This window comes from Oryx dammah, unplaced genomic scaffold (assembly GCF_014754425.2).
Source record: "Oryx dammah isolate SB20612 unplaced genomic scaffold, SCBI_Odam_1.1 HiC_scaffold_26, whole genome shotgun sequence".
In the NCBI taxonomy this organism is placed as follows: domain Eukaryota; kingdom Metazoa; phylum Chordata; class Mammalia; order Artiodactyla; family Bovidae; genus Oryx; species Oryx dammah.
This window is the reverse complement of record NW_024070210.1, coordinates 34,117,827-34,138,737: the sequence shown is the minus strand read 5'-3', so window position 1 is coordinate 34,138,737 and position 20,911 is coordinate 34,117,827. Positions and strand designations below refer to the sequence as shown.

Here is a 20,911-nt window from a genome sequence, read left to right as displayed (position 1 = left end):
TTTTGCAGTGTATCTGTTATTTTCTAATTAAAAAAACTAAAGTGAAATTAAACAGCAAGACAAATGTTGTATAATATCACTTATATGTAAAATACAAAAAAAATTCAGAATTATAAAAATGGAAATTAGAATGGTAGTTACAGGGGGTGCAGAATTGGGAGATGCTGGTCAAATACTGCAGGCTTCCAGCTGTGAGATGGGTAAGTTCTGGGTATATAATATACAGCATGGTAATCATAGTTAATAATACTGTATTATATACTTGAAAGTAGCTAAGGAGGGTAGTTTAAAAAAAAAAGCCTGAAAAAATCAGAGCAGTCTGAATCAGTAGAGCTTCTGAGTTACACATCCAGCTTTTCAGTGAACCTAGCAGAGGGAAGATTCTGCAACTTTAGAAAGATGAATTGTAAAGTTTATAATCTAAATTTTATGTTGCACTTTGTAAAAAGGTGTATGTTGTCTAAACCTGAAATCCATATGTTTAGGATACATGCATCTATTTAAGTTTCAGTGAACCTGGTGGTTTAGTTTATTCCAGGAACATTTTAATAGGACAAGAAATTAAGCATGTTTAAAAAAATAATAAGAGAAAATAGATGTCTGTTGCCTGTTCTTCACAATGCTTATGCTTTAGGTAGAATTTTGAGAACAGGATAAAGATACCTAGGAAATTGAATTTGGGGGCCTTATATACATATGTACCTTGGAGCTCTGTGTGTTCCTTCCACTGACAGCTTCAGAATCAGAGTCACTGCTGTTAGGAGAGAACATTAATATCATGTCTAACAAGATATTGTTTACATATAAATTATTTTAAGATATATCTTTGGCATATATAACATTTATTACTGTTTCCTAGTTAGAGAGTCATAGAACATCATTACACAGACAATTTACTATTTTGTCATGAGGACTTCCTTACCTGTAACAAATATTTCCCAGGACACAGCAGTACCTGTCTTATTTGGATTTGGTGAATATGAAAAAGCTTTGTTGGAACTCTTAAGATCATGCTAATGAAATATATTCTTTCTGGCAGCATTTAAACTTACCAAGGAAGTAAGCCAATAAAATATTTTTTTTTCCCTGAATACTTATTTTATTTATTTATTATTTTACTTTACAGTTCTGTATTGGTTTTGCCATACATATTGTCAGCTTTTTACACTTTGCCAGGATAATTCTTTAAAAATTCAAAATTGAACTGTTATGACCAGCATTTTTAAACCTTTCAAATCACTGCATCTCAAGCTTTGGGCTGACTTGTATAGCGTTATTATACCATTCTCACTCACACTGAGGAAGGGAAATAGGCGCTGGGTCTCTCAAGTCTGGGGCAGAGCTGTGCACTGTGCCATGAGTCACAGGTGGATTCACTTAGTGTAAAAAACCAGGCCCTGGAGTCTGGAGCCTGGCAAGAAAAGGGGAAATAGGGCTTTAGTTTGCTGGCTGCCTTTAAAATCTTGTTTTTTTTTCACTTGGAAATACAAGAGGGGAAAAAGGAATGATTTTCTATGACAGTAATAAATTATGTTTCTACCTGATCATACACCTGTTTGGGGTGAGATGTATTTTCTTCCAGAATAGAAAATGGAGCTTTTTTCTTAACATTTAAAATCTGATGGTTGGTTACCATAACATCTCCCTTAAACAACAGAAGGAACAGACTTGAGATTTTTTATTCTAACCTTCCTAGTGGAGATAATGAATATTAAAGGATCCTGAACACTTATTTCATGTGATGAATATGGTGACATATTTTTGGATATGAGTGGATCATGAGTATAATTTGATTTATTTAGGTGGGCAGATCAACAGAAAGCCCTATTGACTTCGTCGTTACAGACACAATTTCTGGCAGTCAGAACAATGATGAAGCGCAGATTACACAGAGCACCATATCTAGGTTTGCCTGCAGGATAGTCTGTGACAGGAACGAACCTTACACAGCACGAATATTTGCAGCTGGATTCGACTCTTCCAAAAACATATTTCTTGGAGTAAGTACTATTAATCAGTACATTGTTTCTAGAAAAACACCCATTATCATCATATATGTAACATTTAATTGTGGCCAGAATATTTGCCTTGCAAAATGCTTCTGGTTTTAGATTTTGAAATTTTCGTTTTCATGAAAAACTTATTAAAAATCTGAAAATAATATGGCAAATATAACAAGTAATGACCATTAACTATAAAATGTAGAGTGACTTCTTAAAAGTATCTATATTACCACATATATTTATGGTAGATTTAAGGGGATTTATTTCAAAAGGAAAAACAAATGATCAGATCTAGATAATTGGGGTTCAAAAGAAAATGTTCATTTATTCATTCAAAATTTGTTAGTGTTTACTTTGTTCCATATTGGAAGTTACAGACGAGATATCACAAAGAACAAAACAAAACTAAAACAAGACTAAAAATCTCTCTCTTCATAGACTGTCCATGTAACTAAAAAACCCACAGTTGTAGTGAGTATCCAGTTTTAATATAGTCCCTTTTTGAATCAAGGTATTTTTGCAGGGGAGAAAAAGCTCTCTTAAGATGGCCTAAATGGGTCATCCCATATTAGAAGAAATGCCAGGAAGGCCAGCTGCAAGATTGGCTGGTCCAGTGTAACGTCAGGGGAGCCAGATTTATTCCATCTTGCCCTCTGGTCACACCACTTTCCTCAGACGAGGTCCTGGTGTGGGTGAGATGGCTCCTGTACCTTCCACACCCTCCCGACTCCCCACAGCATGACAACTCGCTGAAGAAGGGCAGCAAAGGCCATATTTCTTCCTGGTCTCTTTTTAAAGAGCAAAGAAATCTTTACAGGAAGCTTCCCAGAAGACTCACTCAGGTCTCATTGGTCAGAACTCAGTCACATACCCACCCCTAAACCAGTCAGAAGTGGCTTATTAATCAGATTTACCCAAGTCCTGTGAACAGTATCTGGCTCTGTCCCCAAGAAAGAATGGCCAGGTGTCCAGTTGCTTGTGCCTTCCACCTTTGATGATGTAAACACTGATCCTTATGAAAACAAAACATAGTGGCCACAACCTGTTGGCCTAATGTATTTTGAAATTGTTTGTTGAATGAAAATTTTTCACTTCCTTCTAGTACTTACATGATAATGAGTTCATAGAAAACATTTTTAGATAATAGGATGAAAGCACTGCACAAATAGAATTGAATACGTACTGGATTCATGAAACCACCTGGGGTTGGGGGGAATGTGGTTTGAAAAAGAATCTCTGAGATAGAGGCCCAGACATCAGGTTTTCTTTTGTAAAAGCCCAAAATAAATATAATCTGTCTCCAGTGATAAATCATTCATCTATTCTTACACTTCTTTCATTTTCTCAGACTAATTGCATATTTTATCCTTCTGATTATTAGCTTTAAATAGACAATGAAAATTGCTCACTTTCTTCCCCTCTGCCCTTACCCAATATTTTGGAGAGATTCTAGAACCTTTTTGTGTTGAACATCATCTTTTCTGTGGGATGCTTTCCAGGAAAAGGCAGCGAAGTGGAAAAACCCCGACGGCCACATGGATGGGCTCACGACCAATGGCGTCCTGGTGATGCATCCAAGAGGTGGCTTCACTGAGGAGTCCCAGCCCGGGGTCTGGCGTGAGATCTCCGTCTGTGGAGACGTGTATACCCTGAGAGAGACCAGGTCTGCTCAGCAAAGGGGAAAGCTGGTAAGTGGACTTCACACCAAAAAAATGCATAAAACTGCAAACACATAACTTGAACACTGTCATTTTTCCGCCCCTGAAATTCAAAATCTTTGTCTAGGTCTTGGGGTTGTGTTCCATTAACCCAGGAGAATCGGAATTTTCTCCGAAAATAAGAAGGAAATGGACTTTTTCACTGTCATGATTAAGCTTTTCCAATAGTGGAAGAAAATTACCTTTTATTCCTAACTACATTAAAAGCATAATTCTATCACTATACTTCACCATAGAATTCTGTTTAAATTCACTTCAAGAAAAATGAACTTATTTTTAGTGTAAAACTTTACTAATTTGGAAAAATCCTGAGCAGTCTAAAACTAGTGAAAATTATGAATTACAAAATTGTTTACTAGGCTTTCTGGGGACAAAAAAGATAATTAAGTTAGCTTTTTTTTAATCTTGTTCATAATAAGAAAGTGTAGTTCCCTATATAATTCAAAGTCATAGTTATAGTTTTATTTGAAATAGTTCATATAGTACATTGACTTGGCATGTTAATATTTCTTCTATAAATATTACTGCTTATCCTAAAGCTGTTGGGTTTTTAACCCTTTCTTCTATGGAGAATCATTTTAGTACCCTAAATAGTAAGTTTTGGGTTTCTCATACTGCCATGGCTGTGTGGCACAGCACTAAAAGGTTCTTAGTAAATTTTCCACTCCAGTACTTTTAATTAATTGTTGGGTAGAAACTAGAACAAGAGAGAACAAGTGTTTTCTTTCAAACTACCTGGGAAATAATAATAATAGAGGATGTGATCTAGTTCACAGAGAAAGATGGTATTCCTAAGATAGAAAAAAGAAGATGGGGGATTTTACAAGGCTGGTTTGCTATTCTCTACTGGATGTTTGTTTTTAGGGGATAGTTATTTTTATTACTTGCTTACACCATTATTCAGCTGCAGGTATAGCTTCTGCCTTTTGTGATCAAATCCCAATCTTGGAACATTATGACTAAAAATGAAAAACACTTTCTATGAAAGCCAAACAAATTCAATAAACTTTGCCAAAATATGTTTCAAGAGATTGTAAATAGGAAGAAGGATGTAAACTCTGTTTTTCAAAAAAAGTTTTGATCATAGGATAATTCTACACAAAACTGGGTTAGGATGGTCAAATGAGTTATTGATCATTATAACAGCAACAGTAAGTAATCAGTGTATGTTTGCTGGGGGCAGACACTGCATTAAATGAGCTAATGTCTCAGAAATGTTAATCTGTACACCAGCCTTGTCAGGGAAGTGGAATTATCCCCGTTTTATGGATGAGGAAGGTGTAGCAAGCATAGAGAGGTTGAATATTGCCCAGTCACGGAGTTAGAAGGTGGCAGCAAATGGGATTTTTAAATCAGGAGGGCCTGAGTTTAAGTTTGAACTCCTGGCTTCTAGTCAGTACCATCTTGTAGAGAATCACACTTGGTTGGCACCACCCTGGGCAGATAGAAAGCATACACTGGTGTCCAGGAGGGCACATCACAGGATAAGTTTCTTGCCAACTCTCATTCATGTATTTTGTTCAAAGATAGAAAGAGCATGTAAAAATAATGACTTAAGAGGGAAAGCATGCTGCTGTTTGAGCAGTTACTGCATATTAATAGTTCTGAAGTCAAGCCATAGTTCCAGGTCCTGATTACCACTTAGCTCTACAGTCGTGAAGTGGTGACTTGACCTCTCTATACTTGGCCTCATATCCATGTAACTGGAATAATACTAGTACATACCCTTTAGAATCACTGTAAGAACTGAGTAAGAATGGAGCAGTGCTATACCCAGTCTCTAATTGGTTGCCATGACTAAGCAGGAGCTAAGGGCTGGGAATCTGATAATGACCAGGATGTCCAGGGCTCTGCCCTCAAATTGTGGAGTCTGGAAAACATTACAGGTGAGGCCACAAATCATTAGCATATTTTGTGATCAGCACAGGCATAAGAAAGTACTGGAAGGCACAGGAGTCTCTTAGAGGGACACAGGAGTCAAGAATATGTGGAAAATAAGAGACCATAGGCTCAAAAGTTACATTATTTACCAAGAACTGCCCTGCAGGAAGAAAAAAGGTTATTCAACCTGGCTGAGACAAGATGATAGAGTAAAAGAATACGAGCTCACCTCTGTATGAAAAGTGAAAATCACAATGAACTGTTAAACAGTCATCAACAACAACCAGAACCTACCACAAAAGATATCCTACATCCAGTGAAAAGGGAAGAAGCCCCAGTGGAGTGGTAGAAGGGGCACAGTAGTAATAAAATCAAATCCAATACCCACTGGGTAGATGGCCCACAAACTAGAAAATAATTATATTGCACAGGTTCTCCCACAAGAGTGAGACTTCTGAGCCACACATTAGGCTCCCCAGCCTGGGGTTCTGGCAACAGGAGGAGGAGTCCCCAAAGCATCTGGCTTTGAAGGCCAATGGGCTTTGATCACAGGACTGGGGGAAACAGAATCTCCATTCTTGGAGGGCATACACAAGGTCTTGTGCATGTCAGGCCCCTGGGGGTGGGGTGTGGGGGTGGGAAATGGGGAACAATGACTACTTAGGGGCCTGACTAGACCTACCTGCTGGTATTAAAAGATTTCCTGTGTAGGGAGCAGCTGTGGCTCACTGTGGGGACAAAGACACTGGCAGTGGTAGTTCTGAGGAGTACTCATTGGCATGAGCCCTCCTGGAGGCCGCCATTTTTTCATGAAAACCTAGCCCCACCCAACAGCCTGTAGGCTCCATTGCTGGGATGCCAAACCACCAACAGGGTGGGATCACAGCCGCCCTCAGTAGGAGACAGGCTGCTTAAAGTCTCCTGAACACATAGCTGCCTGCTCAACATATCCCTTGACATGACCCTGTCCACCAGAGGGTTAAAACCCAGCTCCACCCAGCAGTGGCCAGGAAGCAGTCCCTCTCACTAGGAAGCTTGCATAAGCCTCTAAGACGAGCCTTATTCACCAGGGGGTAGATAGCAGAAACAAGAACTACAACCTTGCATCTTTCAGAATAGACACTGCAATCATAGAAAGCTACACAAAATGAGATGCCAGAGGGAGGAATATACCCCAGACAAAGGAACAGATAAAACCCCAGAAGAACAACTAAGTGAAGTGGAGATCTACCCAAAACCAATTCAGAGTAATGATAGAAAAGATGATCCAGGGATCTCAGAAAAAGAATGGAAGCACACAGAAGATAAATGTTTGACAAAGAAGAAATGTTTGTGCTTCTGCCTAAAACAGAAGAACAATACAATAATTGAACAATACAGTAGAAGGAATCAGAAGAATAACTGAAGCAGGAAAATGAATAAATGAGCAGGAAGACAGAATGGTAGAAATCACTGCTGTGGGACAGAATAAAAGAATAAAAAGAAATGAGAAAAAAAAAAAAAAAAGAAATGAGGACAATCTAAGAGACCACCAGGACAAAATTAAATGCACCAACATTATAGGGGTCCCAGATGGAGAAGAGAAAGGACTTGAGAAAATATTTGAAGAGATAGTAGCTGAAAACTTCCCTATCATGGGAAAGGAAACAGTCATCTAAGTCCAGGAAGCACAGGAGTCCCAGGTAGAATAAACCCAGAGAGACATGCCAAGATACATAGTAATCAAATTGACAAAAATTAAAGACAAAATATTGATATTTACCTTGAATGTAAATGGATTTAAATGTATCTAACCAAAAGACACAGACTGGCTGAATGGGTACAAAAATAAGACTGTATATATATTATGTTGTCTACAAGAAACCCACTTCAGACCTAGGACACATGCAGACTTAAAGTGAAGAGATAGAAAAAGAAAGCTGGAGCAATACTCAACAGATAAAATAGACTTTAAAATAATGACTTTATAAAAGACAAGGAAGATCACTACATAATAATCAAGGGATTGATCTAAGAAGATATAACAATTATAAATATTTATATACCCAATATAGAAGCACCACAATACATAAAGCAAATGCTAACAGCCATAAAAGGGTAAATCAACAGTAACACAATAATAGTAGGGGACATCAACACCATATTTATACCAATGGACAGATCCAGACAGAAAATAAAGAAATAAAAACTTTAAATGACACAGTAATCCTCACTAGATTGATATTTATAGGAAATTCCACCTAAAAGCAGAATAGACTTTCTTCTTAAGTAATAGAATGAACATGGAACATTCTCCGAGAGATCCCACCCTTGATCACAAATCAAGCCTTGGTAAATGTAAGAAAATTGAAATCATATCAAGCATCTTTTCCAGTCACAATGCTATGAGATTAGAAATCAATGAGATTAGAAATCAATCACAAGAAAAAGAAAACTGTAAAAAACACAAACACATGGAGGTTAAACAGTACTAAATAACCAAGAGATCACTCTCAAGAGTCTCTTGGACAGCAAGGAGATCAAACCAATCAGTCCTAAAGGAAATCAACCCTGAGTATTCATTGCAAGGACTGATGCTAAAACTCCAATATTTTGGCCACCTGACATGAGAAGCCGGCTCATTGGAAAAGGCTGATGCTGGGAAAGATTGAAGGCAAAAGAAAAAGAGGGCAGCAGAGGATGAGATGCAGACAGCATCACTGACTCAGAGGAGCATATGCTACAGTCCACGGGGTCATAAAGAGTTGGACATGACTTAGCGGCTGCACAACAGCAAACCTCAACATAATAAACCCCATATACAACAAACCCACAGCAAACATCATTCTCAGTGGTGAAAAAGGAAACCATTTCCTCTAAGTTCTGGAACTAGACAAGGCGTCCACTCTCACCACTGTTATTCCACATAGTTTTGGATAGCCGCAGCAATCAGAGAAGAAATAGAAATAAAAGGAATACAAATTGGGAAAGAAGTAAAACTGTCACTGTTTGCAAATGACATGATAACTGTACACAGAAAATCCTAATGATGCATCTGAAAACTGCTTGAGCTCATCAGTGAATTTGGTAAAGTTTCAGGGCACAAAATTAATACATAGAAACTTACTGCATTCCTATACATTAACAATGAAAGATCACAACAAGAATTTAAGGAAACAATGCCATAACCACTGCAACAAAAAGAATAAAATACCTAGAAATAAACCTACCTAAGAAGGCAAAAGACTGTACTCAAAAACAATAAAGCACTGATGAAAGAAACCAAAGATGACACAAACTGATGGAGGGATGCACCATGTTCTTGGATTAAAAGAATCAATATTGTGAAAATGACTATACCACCCAAAGCAATCTTCAGATTCAGTGCAATCCCTATTAAGTTACCAATGGCATTTTTAACAGAATTAGAACCCCCAAAATTTACAATTTGTATAGAAATTCAAAAGACCCTGAATAGCCAAAGTAATCTTGAGAAAGAAAAGTGGAACTGGGAAAATCAAGCTCCCGGACTTCAGACGATACTGTAAAGCTACAGTAATCAAGACAATATGATACTGGCACAAAAACAGAAATATAGATCAATGGTACAAGATAGAAACCCAAAGATAAACTCACAAACTTGTGTCACCCAATCTATGACAAAGGAGGTAAGAATATAAAATGGAAAATACTCTCTTCAATAAATTAGTCCTGGGAAAACCAGACAGCTACATGTAAAATAATGAAATTAGAACATTCTTTAACACCATATTCAAAAATAAACTCAAAGTGAATTAAAGACCTAAATGTTAGCTCAGACACTATAAAACACAGAAGAAAATATAGGAAAAACACTCTTTGATATAAATCACAGAAAGATCTTTTTTGACCTACTTCCTATAATAAAAATTTAAAATAAACAAATAGGACCTAATTAAACTTTAAAGCTTGTGGACAGCAAAGGAAACAATAAACAAGATGAAAAGATAACCCTCAGAATGGGAGAAAATATTTGCAAATGGAGCAACTGACAAAGACAGTTGCTTTGGAGGGTTAGTCTCCAAAATAAACAGCTCATGCAGCTTAAAATCAAAACAAAAACAACCCAATCAAAAAATGGGAAGACCTAGATAGACATTTCCTCAAAGATGACATACAAATGGCCAGGAGGCTCATGGAAAGATGCTCAACATCACTAATTATTAGAGAAATGCAAATCAAAACTACAATGAGATATCACCTCACACTGGTCAGAATAGCCATCATCAAAAAAAATCGACAAATAATAAATGCTAGAGAGGGTGTGGAGAAAAGAGAACCCTCTTGCAGTGTTGGTAGGAATGTAAATTGATACAGCCATTATGGAGAACAATATGGAGGTTCCTTAAAAAACTAAAAATAGTTTGTCATATGATCCAGCAATCCCACAACTGGGCATTCACCCTGAGAAAACCATAATTCAAAAAGATATAAGTACCCTAGTGTTCATTGCAGCACTGCTTACAACAGCCAGGACATGGAAGCAACCTAAATGTCCATCAACAGATGAATGGATAAAGAAGACATGGTACATATATGCAATGGATTATTACTCAGCCATAAAAAGGAACAAAGTTGGGTCATTTGTAGAGATGTGGATGGACCTAGAGTCTGTCATACAGAGTGAAGTCAGAAAAACAAATATTGTATATTAATGCATATGTGTGGAATTTAGAAAAATGGTATAGGTGAACCCATTAGCAGGGCAGGAATAGAGGCACAGATGTAGAGAACACACATGTGGATGCAGGAGGATGAAGGGGAGGGTTTGACAAATTCAGAGATTAGTAATGACATATATACACTACCATGTGTAGAACAGATAGCTAGTGGGAAGCTGCTGTATAGCACAGGAAGCTCAGCTTGTTGCTCTGTGATGACATAGGTGCGTGAAATAAGAGGGAGTGGGAGGAAGGTCCAAGAGGGACGGGATATATATATATATCACATATAAATGATTCATGTCCTTGTACAACAGAAACCAACACAATATTGTAAAGCAATTGTACACAATTAAAGAAAAAAAGAGAAAAAGGGAAGAGGGCCCAAATTACTAAAATTACAAATGAAAATGGAGAAATTACAACCACATTACAGAAATACAAAGGATCATAAGAGACTACTGCATGCAACCATATGCCAACAAAATGGATAACCTAGAAGAAATGGACAAGTTCTTTAAAAGGTATATTCTCCCAAAACTAAACCAGGGGAAAATAGAAAAAAATGAACAGACCAATTACCAGTGCAGAAATTGAGTCAGTAATTTTAAAACTTCCAAGAAGCAAAAGTCCAGGACCAGATGGCTTCACAGGTGAATTCTACCAAACATTTAGAGATGAGTTAATACTTATCCTTTTGAAACTACTCCAAAAAATTGCAGAGGAAGGAACACTCCTGAATTCATCCTCTGAGGCCACTATTACCCTGATTCCAAAACCAGATAGATATCATACATGCAAAAAGAAAACCACAGGCAAATATAATCACTAGAGAGGCAAAAATCCTGAACAAAACACTAGGAAACCTACTCCAACAATACAGTAAAAGGATCATACACTATGATCAAGTGGGATTTATATTAGGGATGCAAGAATTTTTCAATATCAGCAAATCAGTCAGTGTGATATACCACATAAACAAACTGAAGAATATAAATCATATGATCATCTCAAAAGATGCAGAAAAAGCTTTTCATAATAGTCAACATCCATTTTGGATAAAAATGCTTCAGAGAGTGACCACAGAAGGAACATATCTCAATGTAATAAAGGTGATATATGACAAACCCACAGCTAACATCACACTCAACAATGAAAAGCTGAAAGTATTTCCTCTAAGATCAGGAATAAGACAAGAAGGTCCACTCTCACTACTTCTATTCAGCATAATTTTGGAAGTCCTAGCCACAGCAATCAAATAATAAATAAATAAATGGAATCCAAACTGTAAAAAAAGTAAAACTGTCACTGTTTGAAGAGGACATGATTCTGTACATAGCAAATCCTTAGCATCCTAAGATGCTACCAGAAAACTACTAGAGCTCAGTGAATTTGTAAAGTTGCAGGATACAAAATTGATGCATAGAAATCTGTTGCATTTCTATACACTAACAAAAGATTAGAAATAGAAATTAAAAAAATTCCATTTATCATCACATCAAAAAGAATAAAATACCTAAGAATAAATCTACCTAAGGAAGCAAAAACCTATATTCTGAAAACCATAAGACACTGATGAAAGAAAACAAAGATGATGCAGACAGATGGAAAAATATATCATGTTCTTGGATTAAAAGAATCAATATTATGAAAATGGCCATACTAGCCAAGGCAATCTACAGATTTAATGCAGTCTCTGTCAAATTACCTATGGCATTTGTCATAGAACTAGAAATCTTTATGGAAACCCAAAAGACCCTAAATAGTCAAAGCAATCTTGAGAAAGAAGTACAGAGCTGGAGGAATCAGTTTCCCCATCTTTAAACTATACTACAAAAGTACAGTCATCAGAACACTATGGTACTGGTGCAAAAACAGAAATATACATCAATGAAATAAGATAGAAGGTCCAGAAATAATCTTAGGCACCTGTGGTCAATTAATCTATATTAAAGGAGAAAAAACTATATGATGGAGGAAAAATATTCTGTTTCATAAATTGTTTTGGGAGAATTGAACAGCTACATGTAAAATAATGAAATTAGAACATTCTTTAATACCATACACAAAATAAACTCAAAATGGGTTAACGACCTAAAAGTACAAAACCCTTGCAGGAAAACAGGCAGAACATGGACAAAAATCATAGCAATATTTTTGGGGGCCCTGTCTCCTAGAATAATGAAAATAAAAACAAAAATAAACAAATGGTACCTAACTAAACTCAAAAGCTTTTACACAGCAAATAAAACCATAAACAAATGAAGACACAATCCATAGAATGGGAGAAAATATTTGTAAATGATGCACCCCACAAGGAGTTAATCTCCAAAATTTACAAATGGCTCATGCAACTCAATATAAAAAAAAAAAAAAAAATGAAAAACTGAGACATTTCTCCAAAGAAGACAGACCACTGGCAAACAGGCACATGAAAAGATGTTTACCATCGCTCATTATTAGAGAAATGAAAATCAAAACCAAAATGAGATATCACCCGAGAGCAGTCAGAATGGCCATCAAAAAATCTACAAACAATACATGCTGGAGAGGATGTAGAGAAAAGGGAAGGAACTCTCCTACAGTGGTGATAATGTGAAAATGAAAGTGTTAGTCCCTTAGTCATGTCTGACTCTTTGCGACCATGAACTGTCCCTTAGTCATGTCTGACTCTTTGCGACCATGAACTGTAGCCCGCCAGGCTCTTCCATCCATGGGATTCTCCAGGTGAAAATCTAAAAGAGTTACCATGTGATTCAACAATTCTACTTCTGGGCATACATCTAGAGAAATTCATGATTTGGAAGGATACATATACCCCAGTGTTCACTGTAGCACTGTTTACAATAGCCAAGACATGGAAACAATCTAAATGTCAACAGATGAATGGATAAAGAAGCTGTGGTTTGAGATGGTGTCGCCTGGAACTTGAGCCAACTGCACAAGGGTATTGGAGGTCTGGTGAGAGACCATGGCCAAGAACAAACTAATAGGGCAGAAGTCTAGGAATGTATTCCACATAGCCAGCCAAAAAGGCTTTAAGGTTAAAAATAAAGCAAAACCAGTTGCCACTAATCATAAACATTGTGAATGATGCAAAAGTTAACAGAGTGAATAAAGCTTTTGTAGACTTACAAAAGAAACTTGCAAACTTCTCAAAAATTTCCCTTGAACCTCTGCAGAAACAGCTGATTTGTCAGCAGTGTCATGAAATATTACTTAGTTCTTAAAAAGAATGAAATAACCTCATTTCATTGCAAAATGTATAAACCTGGAGATTATCATACTAACTGAAGTAGTTAAGAAGAGAAAGACAGATATCATGATATTCTATTACATGAGAAATCTTTTTAAAAGTGATACAAATGCCCTTACAAAACAAACTCACAGAAGTAGAAAACAAGCCTGTGGTTACCAAATGGGAAAGTTAGGGGGAGGGACAAATTGGGAATTTGGGATTAACATAAACACACTACTATATTTAAAATAGATTAACCAACAAGGTGATGGACAGGGAGGCCTGGCGTGCTGCAATTCACGGGGTCGCAAAGAGTCGGACATGGCTAAGTGACTGAACTGAAGCAACAAGGACCTACTGTATAGCACAGGAACTCTGCTTAATATTCTATGATAACCTAAATGGGAAAAGAATTTTGGGAGGGATGCTCAAGAGGGAGGGGACATAGATTACCTATGGCTGATTAATGTTGATGTTTGGCAGAAACCAATACAAACTGTAAATCAATTATCCTTCAATTAAAAATAATTTTAAAAAGAATAGATATATATATGTATGTATCACTGATATAAACAAAACGCAATGAATAAAAAGTAATCATAAGGGGGGGAAAAATGTGACCCAAACTCCAATTTATTACCACAGCAGTGTTCTTCTTACCCAGTTTCATGCAGAGATGAAACCTCCCCTGATAATTATTTGTTGTCAAGAGAGAAGGGAGACTCCTGACATCTAGCAAAAAGGGAGGCGATCAGGAGGTGTTCAAGGGGGTGGTGGAGTGAGGAGAGAGATTCAGCAACTTGAAGGCTATTGAAAACCTGTCTCTGTGTTTTTCCTGTAAAATATTAAGATCATTTTGTTGGGATTTTACTTTTTTCTAACTACTAGTATTTGATACTTTATTAGGGAAGGACTGCTTTCATTATTAAAGGACAACTTATAGGCAAAGTGCCACCCAAGTAAGCCTTGAATGATGAGTGGGAGTTTGCCAGGCCCTGAGGTAGACTAGCCGGACCGAGAATTCTAGGCAGAGAGGACTCATGCACGTGCCAGAGGGCAGTTCACCTGAGTGCATCCATAGAGCGCAGGTGGCACACGGAAGCAGGGATGAGGTTTCTGTGGACCATGTCTAACTGTTAATCAGTCTTTTGAGCACTTGGTGTGTAGCACTGCCAGTCTTTTAAATGATGTTCTCAAGCTCACAGTAAATGTCTCTGCTTCAAACCTTAGACATGCAGGATAAATGATAGATCGCGTGAAGCTAAAGGTCACCAGGAATCACTGGCAGCAGTGCAGTATTTATTGCAAGGCCCACCAAGGGTCTTCTGAATTGACTATGGTCGAAATCAGCATAAGTCTTCACCAGATGAACTGGTTGGACATCTCCTATGCCTTATGAGACCAAGGAGGTGTTGTGCTGTTGAGGAGGAAAAATAAAAATCTAAGGAGATTTGTGAAGTTTGTTAAAATAACCACTACAATTACAACCACAGTAATTATCCTCCAATTAAAATAAATTTTTTTGAAAAAGAAAAATAAACCACTCCATTAATTGAACATGTAAAAGTAAGTGTATTCAAGCTCAGGCCTTTATGTGTATCACATCTATGATTTATATCCAATGTTCAGGCGAGGAAAGGGAGACTCAGAGGGGCTAGTTACCCCCCTAGTTTTCAAGGAGGCCATGGGATAACTGCCCCGTTTTTATTTCATAGCTGATCTTTAAGAGGAAAGAACACTAGCGAGATCTGCCACTTTCTGCTTTAAAAAGACATGTCTGTCAAACTTGTAGGTGGAAACTGAGACCAACGTCCTGCAGGATGGCTCCCTCATTGACCTGTGCGGGGCCACCCTGCTCTGGAGGACGGCAGACGGCCTCTTTCACACCCCAACCCAGAAGCACATCGAAGCCCTGCGGCAGGAGATCAATGCGGCCCGGCCGCAGTGTCCAGTGGGGCTCAACACCTTAGCCTTCCCCAGCATCAACAGAAAAGAGGTGGTGGAGGAGAAGCAGCCCTGGGCGTATCTCAGCTGCGGCCACGTGCACGGCTACCACAACTGGGGCCATCGCAGCGACACGGAGGCCAACGAGAGGGAGTGTCCCATGTGCAGGACAGTGGGCCCCTATGTGCCGCTCTGGCTCGGCTGCGAGGCGGGCTTTTACGTAGATGCGGGACCGCCCACTCACGCTTTCACCCCTTGTGGACACGTGTGCTCAGAGAAGTCTGCGAAATATTGGTCTCAGATCCCGCTGCCTCACGGAACTCACGCCTTTCATGCCGCCTGCCCTTTCTGTGCCACACAGCTGCTTGGGGAACAGAACTGCATCAAATTGATTTTCCAAGGTCCAGTTGATTGATGCCCTCAAGAGCCATCAACGACTTTATTAACAAGTTACTGTGAAGATTTTGCCACTAACTCTAGATTTTACCTTTTTATAATGCCGTTTATCAGGGGGAGGGGGGTCCTGAAGCTGGGAAGAAAGAGGGGCACGGTGATGAAACATGCCAGGCATTGACTGTAACAGTGGTGTGTTGCATGCTCAAAACAGCGGCATCATCATTGAAGTGTGCTTGATTAAACCGTAATACCTTTGTAACAATTGGATTTAAAATGCCATGCTTTCATTTCAGCCTTGGCGTTTCTTTGGTAAACTGGGACAGGAGTTTAAATCCTGTTTTAAAACTCCAGAAGAAATGTATTCAAAAGTTGTTGGCTCTTAATTGCAACCTTCGGTGCTGCGTGGTGTAGATTTTAGTCATGCCATGTCTGGAAATACTTAATACAGATTAGAATCTGACTAGATGCCAAAAGGGTGGCTCTGTAAGATGATGTTCGGGACAGGAGACCTTAAGTACAGGTAGTTGTTTTGAAATCTGGGGCTTTTTAAGTTTTTCTTTTGAGGGGAGGGAATATGTTGTCATTATTATTTTTTTTAACTTCAGTGGAATTTAATTACTTTATACACACATTCATCAAATCCCTTGGCATTTCAAACAAAGAATTTTCTGTAACTTTTTGGTCTGCCTTTTGTTATTTTTGATCTGCCATGGTCTGTGTCCCTGACACTCATCTTGCATGGGTAGAACTATTTGGTTGATTAAAATGTAACAACTCTTATTAAACATTCATTAAATGAGGGTGATTATTGCAGCAGGAAACATGGCCCAGGTTATATAATACCAAGTTCATTTGCTTTCTGAATAATTGAAGAGTGATTAGAAATAAGGTTTTACTCTTTAAAACCACTTGTTGGGGTTTCCTAAGTTTTTCTTAAGAAAGCCAAAATTCTGTGAACTTAAAAGCAACGTATTACAACGATGCAGTCAGTTTTGTTCGCTCCCCTTCTGCCATCTGTCGCCTTCCACTGCAGCTTACAGAGCCCTGTAAGTTTTGAAAATGTTTGCAAATCAAACTAAATTTAAATGTAATCATTAGATACACAACACCAAGTGGTACATCTGCAGAGAGCATTTGAAATTCCTGATTTCAAGAGAGCAAATGAGTGTTTACTGAGGAATAATTAAATCAGAATTTCATATGAGCTCCACCAGCCCTCTCTGTTAGTTTCATTTCATTTTTGAATAATAATTCTTGGATGTTCGTTCTCTGTGCTCCGTACCAGTGTATCACCATTCCCGTGATTCAAAGATCCTTCAGGACATGCCCCTGCCAGAGCTGGCTGGGATGAAAGATTCCTGCCACATGGAGCAACTATGTTTAAATTAACATCCTCTTAAATTGACCATTGCAGATTCGTGCCGCATTTTTTTAACCTTTGTAAAGATATATAATTTATATGATTCTAATATACTGTATTTCTGTTCTAATTGGATTTTTCCATGGTTTGCCTGCTAGCAAATATTTTGCCTATTTTCATTTGTTCTAACCCATTTTGAAAGCCCTTTTCCTTCACATGATAAGATCTATCATCTTGATTGCTGCTGCTTAAGTTGATTTAATATATAAAAAGTTCAGCCTCTAAGTTTTCAAATAGCTTTACTTCTTAGTGGAGATTATTGTTTATGATGAGGTGGTTTGTTTTGGTAATTTTTAAGTGCTGTGAAAATCCAACAACAGTCCTCTTATTGATAGCTTCCTGTATTCTGTATAGCTTGCTCAACCTGCAGACAGAGAATGAAAGAAAAAAATGAAATTGCCCGGAATATCAAATGCCTTTTGACATACCCAGAGCTTCCCATGGTTAGCTTTTACAAGTGCAGTCTGTGCCGTTTTAGGCTCCACAAGATGACGCAGGAAGCACACAGTCCCTTTTCTTGCCATATGAAGAAGGTGATTTGAGGAGTCTTCATACCCTAAAAAGCATCTTGTAAGATAAATAGGTAATATCTAGCCTTTCTAGATGCAAGACTATCAAAAACTTTTTTTTTCCCAAAAAGTTACCATCGGATATAATTTTCTATTTCAAGGACTATAGTAGTATAGTATGTAGAAGTGTAGTACTTCTACATGCAGCCTATGCCCCAAAATAGTTATGTTCCAACTTGAAAGCTTTGACTTTTAGTAAGCTTGGGTAAGAAATTCCAAGCTCTTGGAAGGGGTAACAGTGACCCACCCTGTTAGTGCCACATCTTTTCTTCTGACTTCCAAGTGAGGTTCCCTTTCCCCTGCCTGGGGAACTACATCCAGGTTGCACCTCTGTAGAAGGAAGCCAGGCTCATCTTGGCCACTTCCAGTAAGATCTGCTAACGTTGATTAATGAGACTCCCCCTACCCCCTATATTTGAGAGCAATTTCATTTGTGAGAATAAAGAACTCTAGCTCAGAGTTGAGTCATATAGTTCAGAAAAGGTAACTTCTCAGAGGTCATGCCTGTTATTATGTCTTGCTTGACATCACATTCAAGGACAAATCCCACTTCCCAGGTGTATACATAGGAAATTGCAGACCAGTTATCTTGATCTCAGCCTGACCAAAATGCCTTTTGTGACTACATTTCCAGAAAAACCCCAGTGATGTATTCCCATAGTTTTCCACCCCCCAATTGTTTATGCCAGTTTATTACCAAAAAAGAAGAAGAAAAAGAAAAAAAAAAGAGTTCAGAGTTAATGGGATACAACCCTGAATATTTTTCTAGCCTGGAATTTTTTTTTATTATCACTAATCGGTGCCGCCAGGTCATGCATGCTGCAACTCTACATTTTCCTTATTTGGTTTCACTTTTTGCAAGAAGGGCTACAGTTCACATGGCAGAGTAAGTATTACGCTGTGTTTTTTCCTAACTGTAGCCCAAAAGAATGAAAATCTTTTAATATAAATAGCATATTTATCATTCCTCGATAGTTAATTATAGAGTTTGGTACCTTTGTGCCTCAGGGAAGCCACGTGACATAACTGGTTCTAGAATTTCAGGGTTAGGGTTTAAAGAAAGGAGAAAGCCATTGGAAAAATGATGGGCTCCATTAAGGAGACTAATGAATCTGGATGCAGAAATATGCCAGGAACTGGCATACACATGATTGTAGTAGATTTTATTTCCAGGATCAGTAGGGAAATTACTTTTAAGTTATTACATCTACTATATTAGCCAAGTTGAGGAGAACTCTTTTCTACATAAAGCTTCAGTGCTTTATTTTTGCTTACATTCAAAAAAATTTTTTTTTCAACCCCTGCTGTTTGGGAGCTCAGTATTGTTATTTGGGCACTTTTTGAGAGTTTAAAAAGGAGCATGTTTTCTCCTTCTTAATTTAAGTGTAACATAGGTTACAGAGTTGTTACCTGCAGTTCTATGATTTTGATCAATGTTCCTTTTTAAATCCATTCTGTTCTTTCGATTGAAAGGATATATGATCACAACGTTGTTAATGCTGGCTAAAAAACCCTTGTCAGCTTCATGCAGTCCTGCCTTGTAACAGTGGAATTTCTGATAGACAAACGACAGAATCTTGATTTTAAGCTGGATCCAGCTCTGTTCCTTTGGCTGTAGGCTCTTACATCCCCACAGTTTAGCCTTCATGGGCAGAGGGTTATGAAGTTCCTCCTTGAGTGCTAGAAGGAGAGCATGGCTCTTTTATCATTTCTTTATGACCCAGTCAAAGACCAGTAAGACAACTCCAGAACCTTTTTAAAAGAATGTAAGCATTATTGAAGCAGTAAAACAGAAGGTTCAGTATTTCTTTTTAGTAGAACTGATATCCTCTCAAGTTTTCACCCTTATGCAGAATCCCTAGAGGAAGATAGGGAAAAGCAAATATTTTTCCAGTTCTACTTAACTGTTTCTAAACAAACAAAAGCTCGATGAAAGGGAAGTTGTTTCTTTTTAGCTGAGATGACAGATTGTTTCTCTGTATTAAATAGTCTAGAAGCTAAGAGGGTGGTCATATTTACCATGTATAGTGTTATGAGCAGTTAAATTTTATGGATATATTTGTAAAACTGTTCTTTTATATTTCATGTCAAATTGAAAAGTTTATTTCTTCACTATTGTATCTGTGGAAATACAAGCCATTTTACAGGAAAAAAATCTTCAAAAACTATTAAATGGATCTCAGTATCTTTGTGAGTCATTGTCTTCATCAGACCGTTCAGTAGGAAGTAGATATAAAAGTAGACTTGACTTCTGCGTTTTTCAGACTTTCAGGTTGATCCCAAACAGTTGAGCTGATCATTGTTTCATATTCTGCACAGTACCTATTTAAATCTAGATTCTGAAAATCTCAATTTTATTATTTGAAAAATTCCATTAGTATTTATATTTGCGGCATTACATCACAGTCAAATCTAACTTTCAGGAGAACTTAACTTGGCTTGTAGAATTAATGGATTTTCTGCATAGCCACTATAGTCACATTGCTGCTGCTGCTGCTGCTAAGTCGCTTCAGTCGTGTCCGACTCTGTGCGACCCCATAGACGGCATTGCTACCTTTTTTATAATCTTCATTTACTTTTTAACAGCATAGCATTATGTGTAAGCCTCCAAGAAATTAGTATGTCTTTTCATAACAAAAGGTCTTTATGACGGTTTTTTTTTCCTCACCACATTGATATTTAAGGAGTCTTAGTATTGTTGAAGGAAATAGATTTTTCATCCCCTCCCCAAAATACACATTTATATAGACATTTATTTCAGGATTAAGTATTCTAACACTTTAGTAAATCTAAAATGCCATGTGTTCTAGAAAAACATAGCCAGTTACAGTTGTGAGATGCATTCCATTTTACAAGAGTATGAGAACAATTCAGTGGGGAAAGAAGTGTATTTAACAGATGGAGCTGGGATAACTAGATACTCATGTGCAAAAGAATGAAGTTGGACCCCTCCCACAGTATACAAAAATTAACTCAAAATGGACAGAGCAAAAACTGTAGAGAAGTAAACCTTTGTGACCTTAGTCAATGAGTTCTTAAACATCAAAAACCCAAGCAACAAAA

The 20,911-nt window shown here is 37.7% G+C and overlaps 1 protein-coding gene across 1 annotated transcript in view; it reads left to right on the top strand.

Moving 5' to 3' along the window:
* PELI2 (pellino E3 ubiquitin protein ligase family member 2) overlaps positions 1-20,035 on the top strand; it is a 188,360-nt gene extending 168,325 nt beyond the window's left edge. Inside the window, exons 4-6 of the mRNA XM_040226380.1 lie at positions 1,803-2,000; positions 3,503-3,691; positions 15,312-20,035. Of these exons, the coding sequence (XP_040082314.1) occupies positions 1,803-2,000; positions 3,503-3,691; positions 15,312-15,878 (954 nt within the window). The 3' untranslated portion in view covers positions 15,879-20,035. The remainder of the gene's footprint in view (positions 1-1,802; positions 2,001-3,502; positions 3,692-15,311) is intronic.
* The last annotated feature ends 876 nt before the right edge of the window (positions 20,036-20,911 follow it).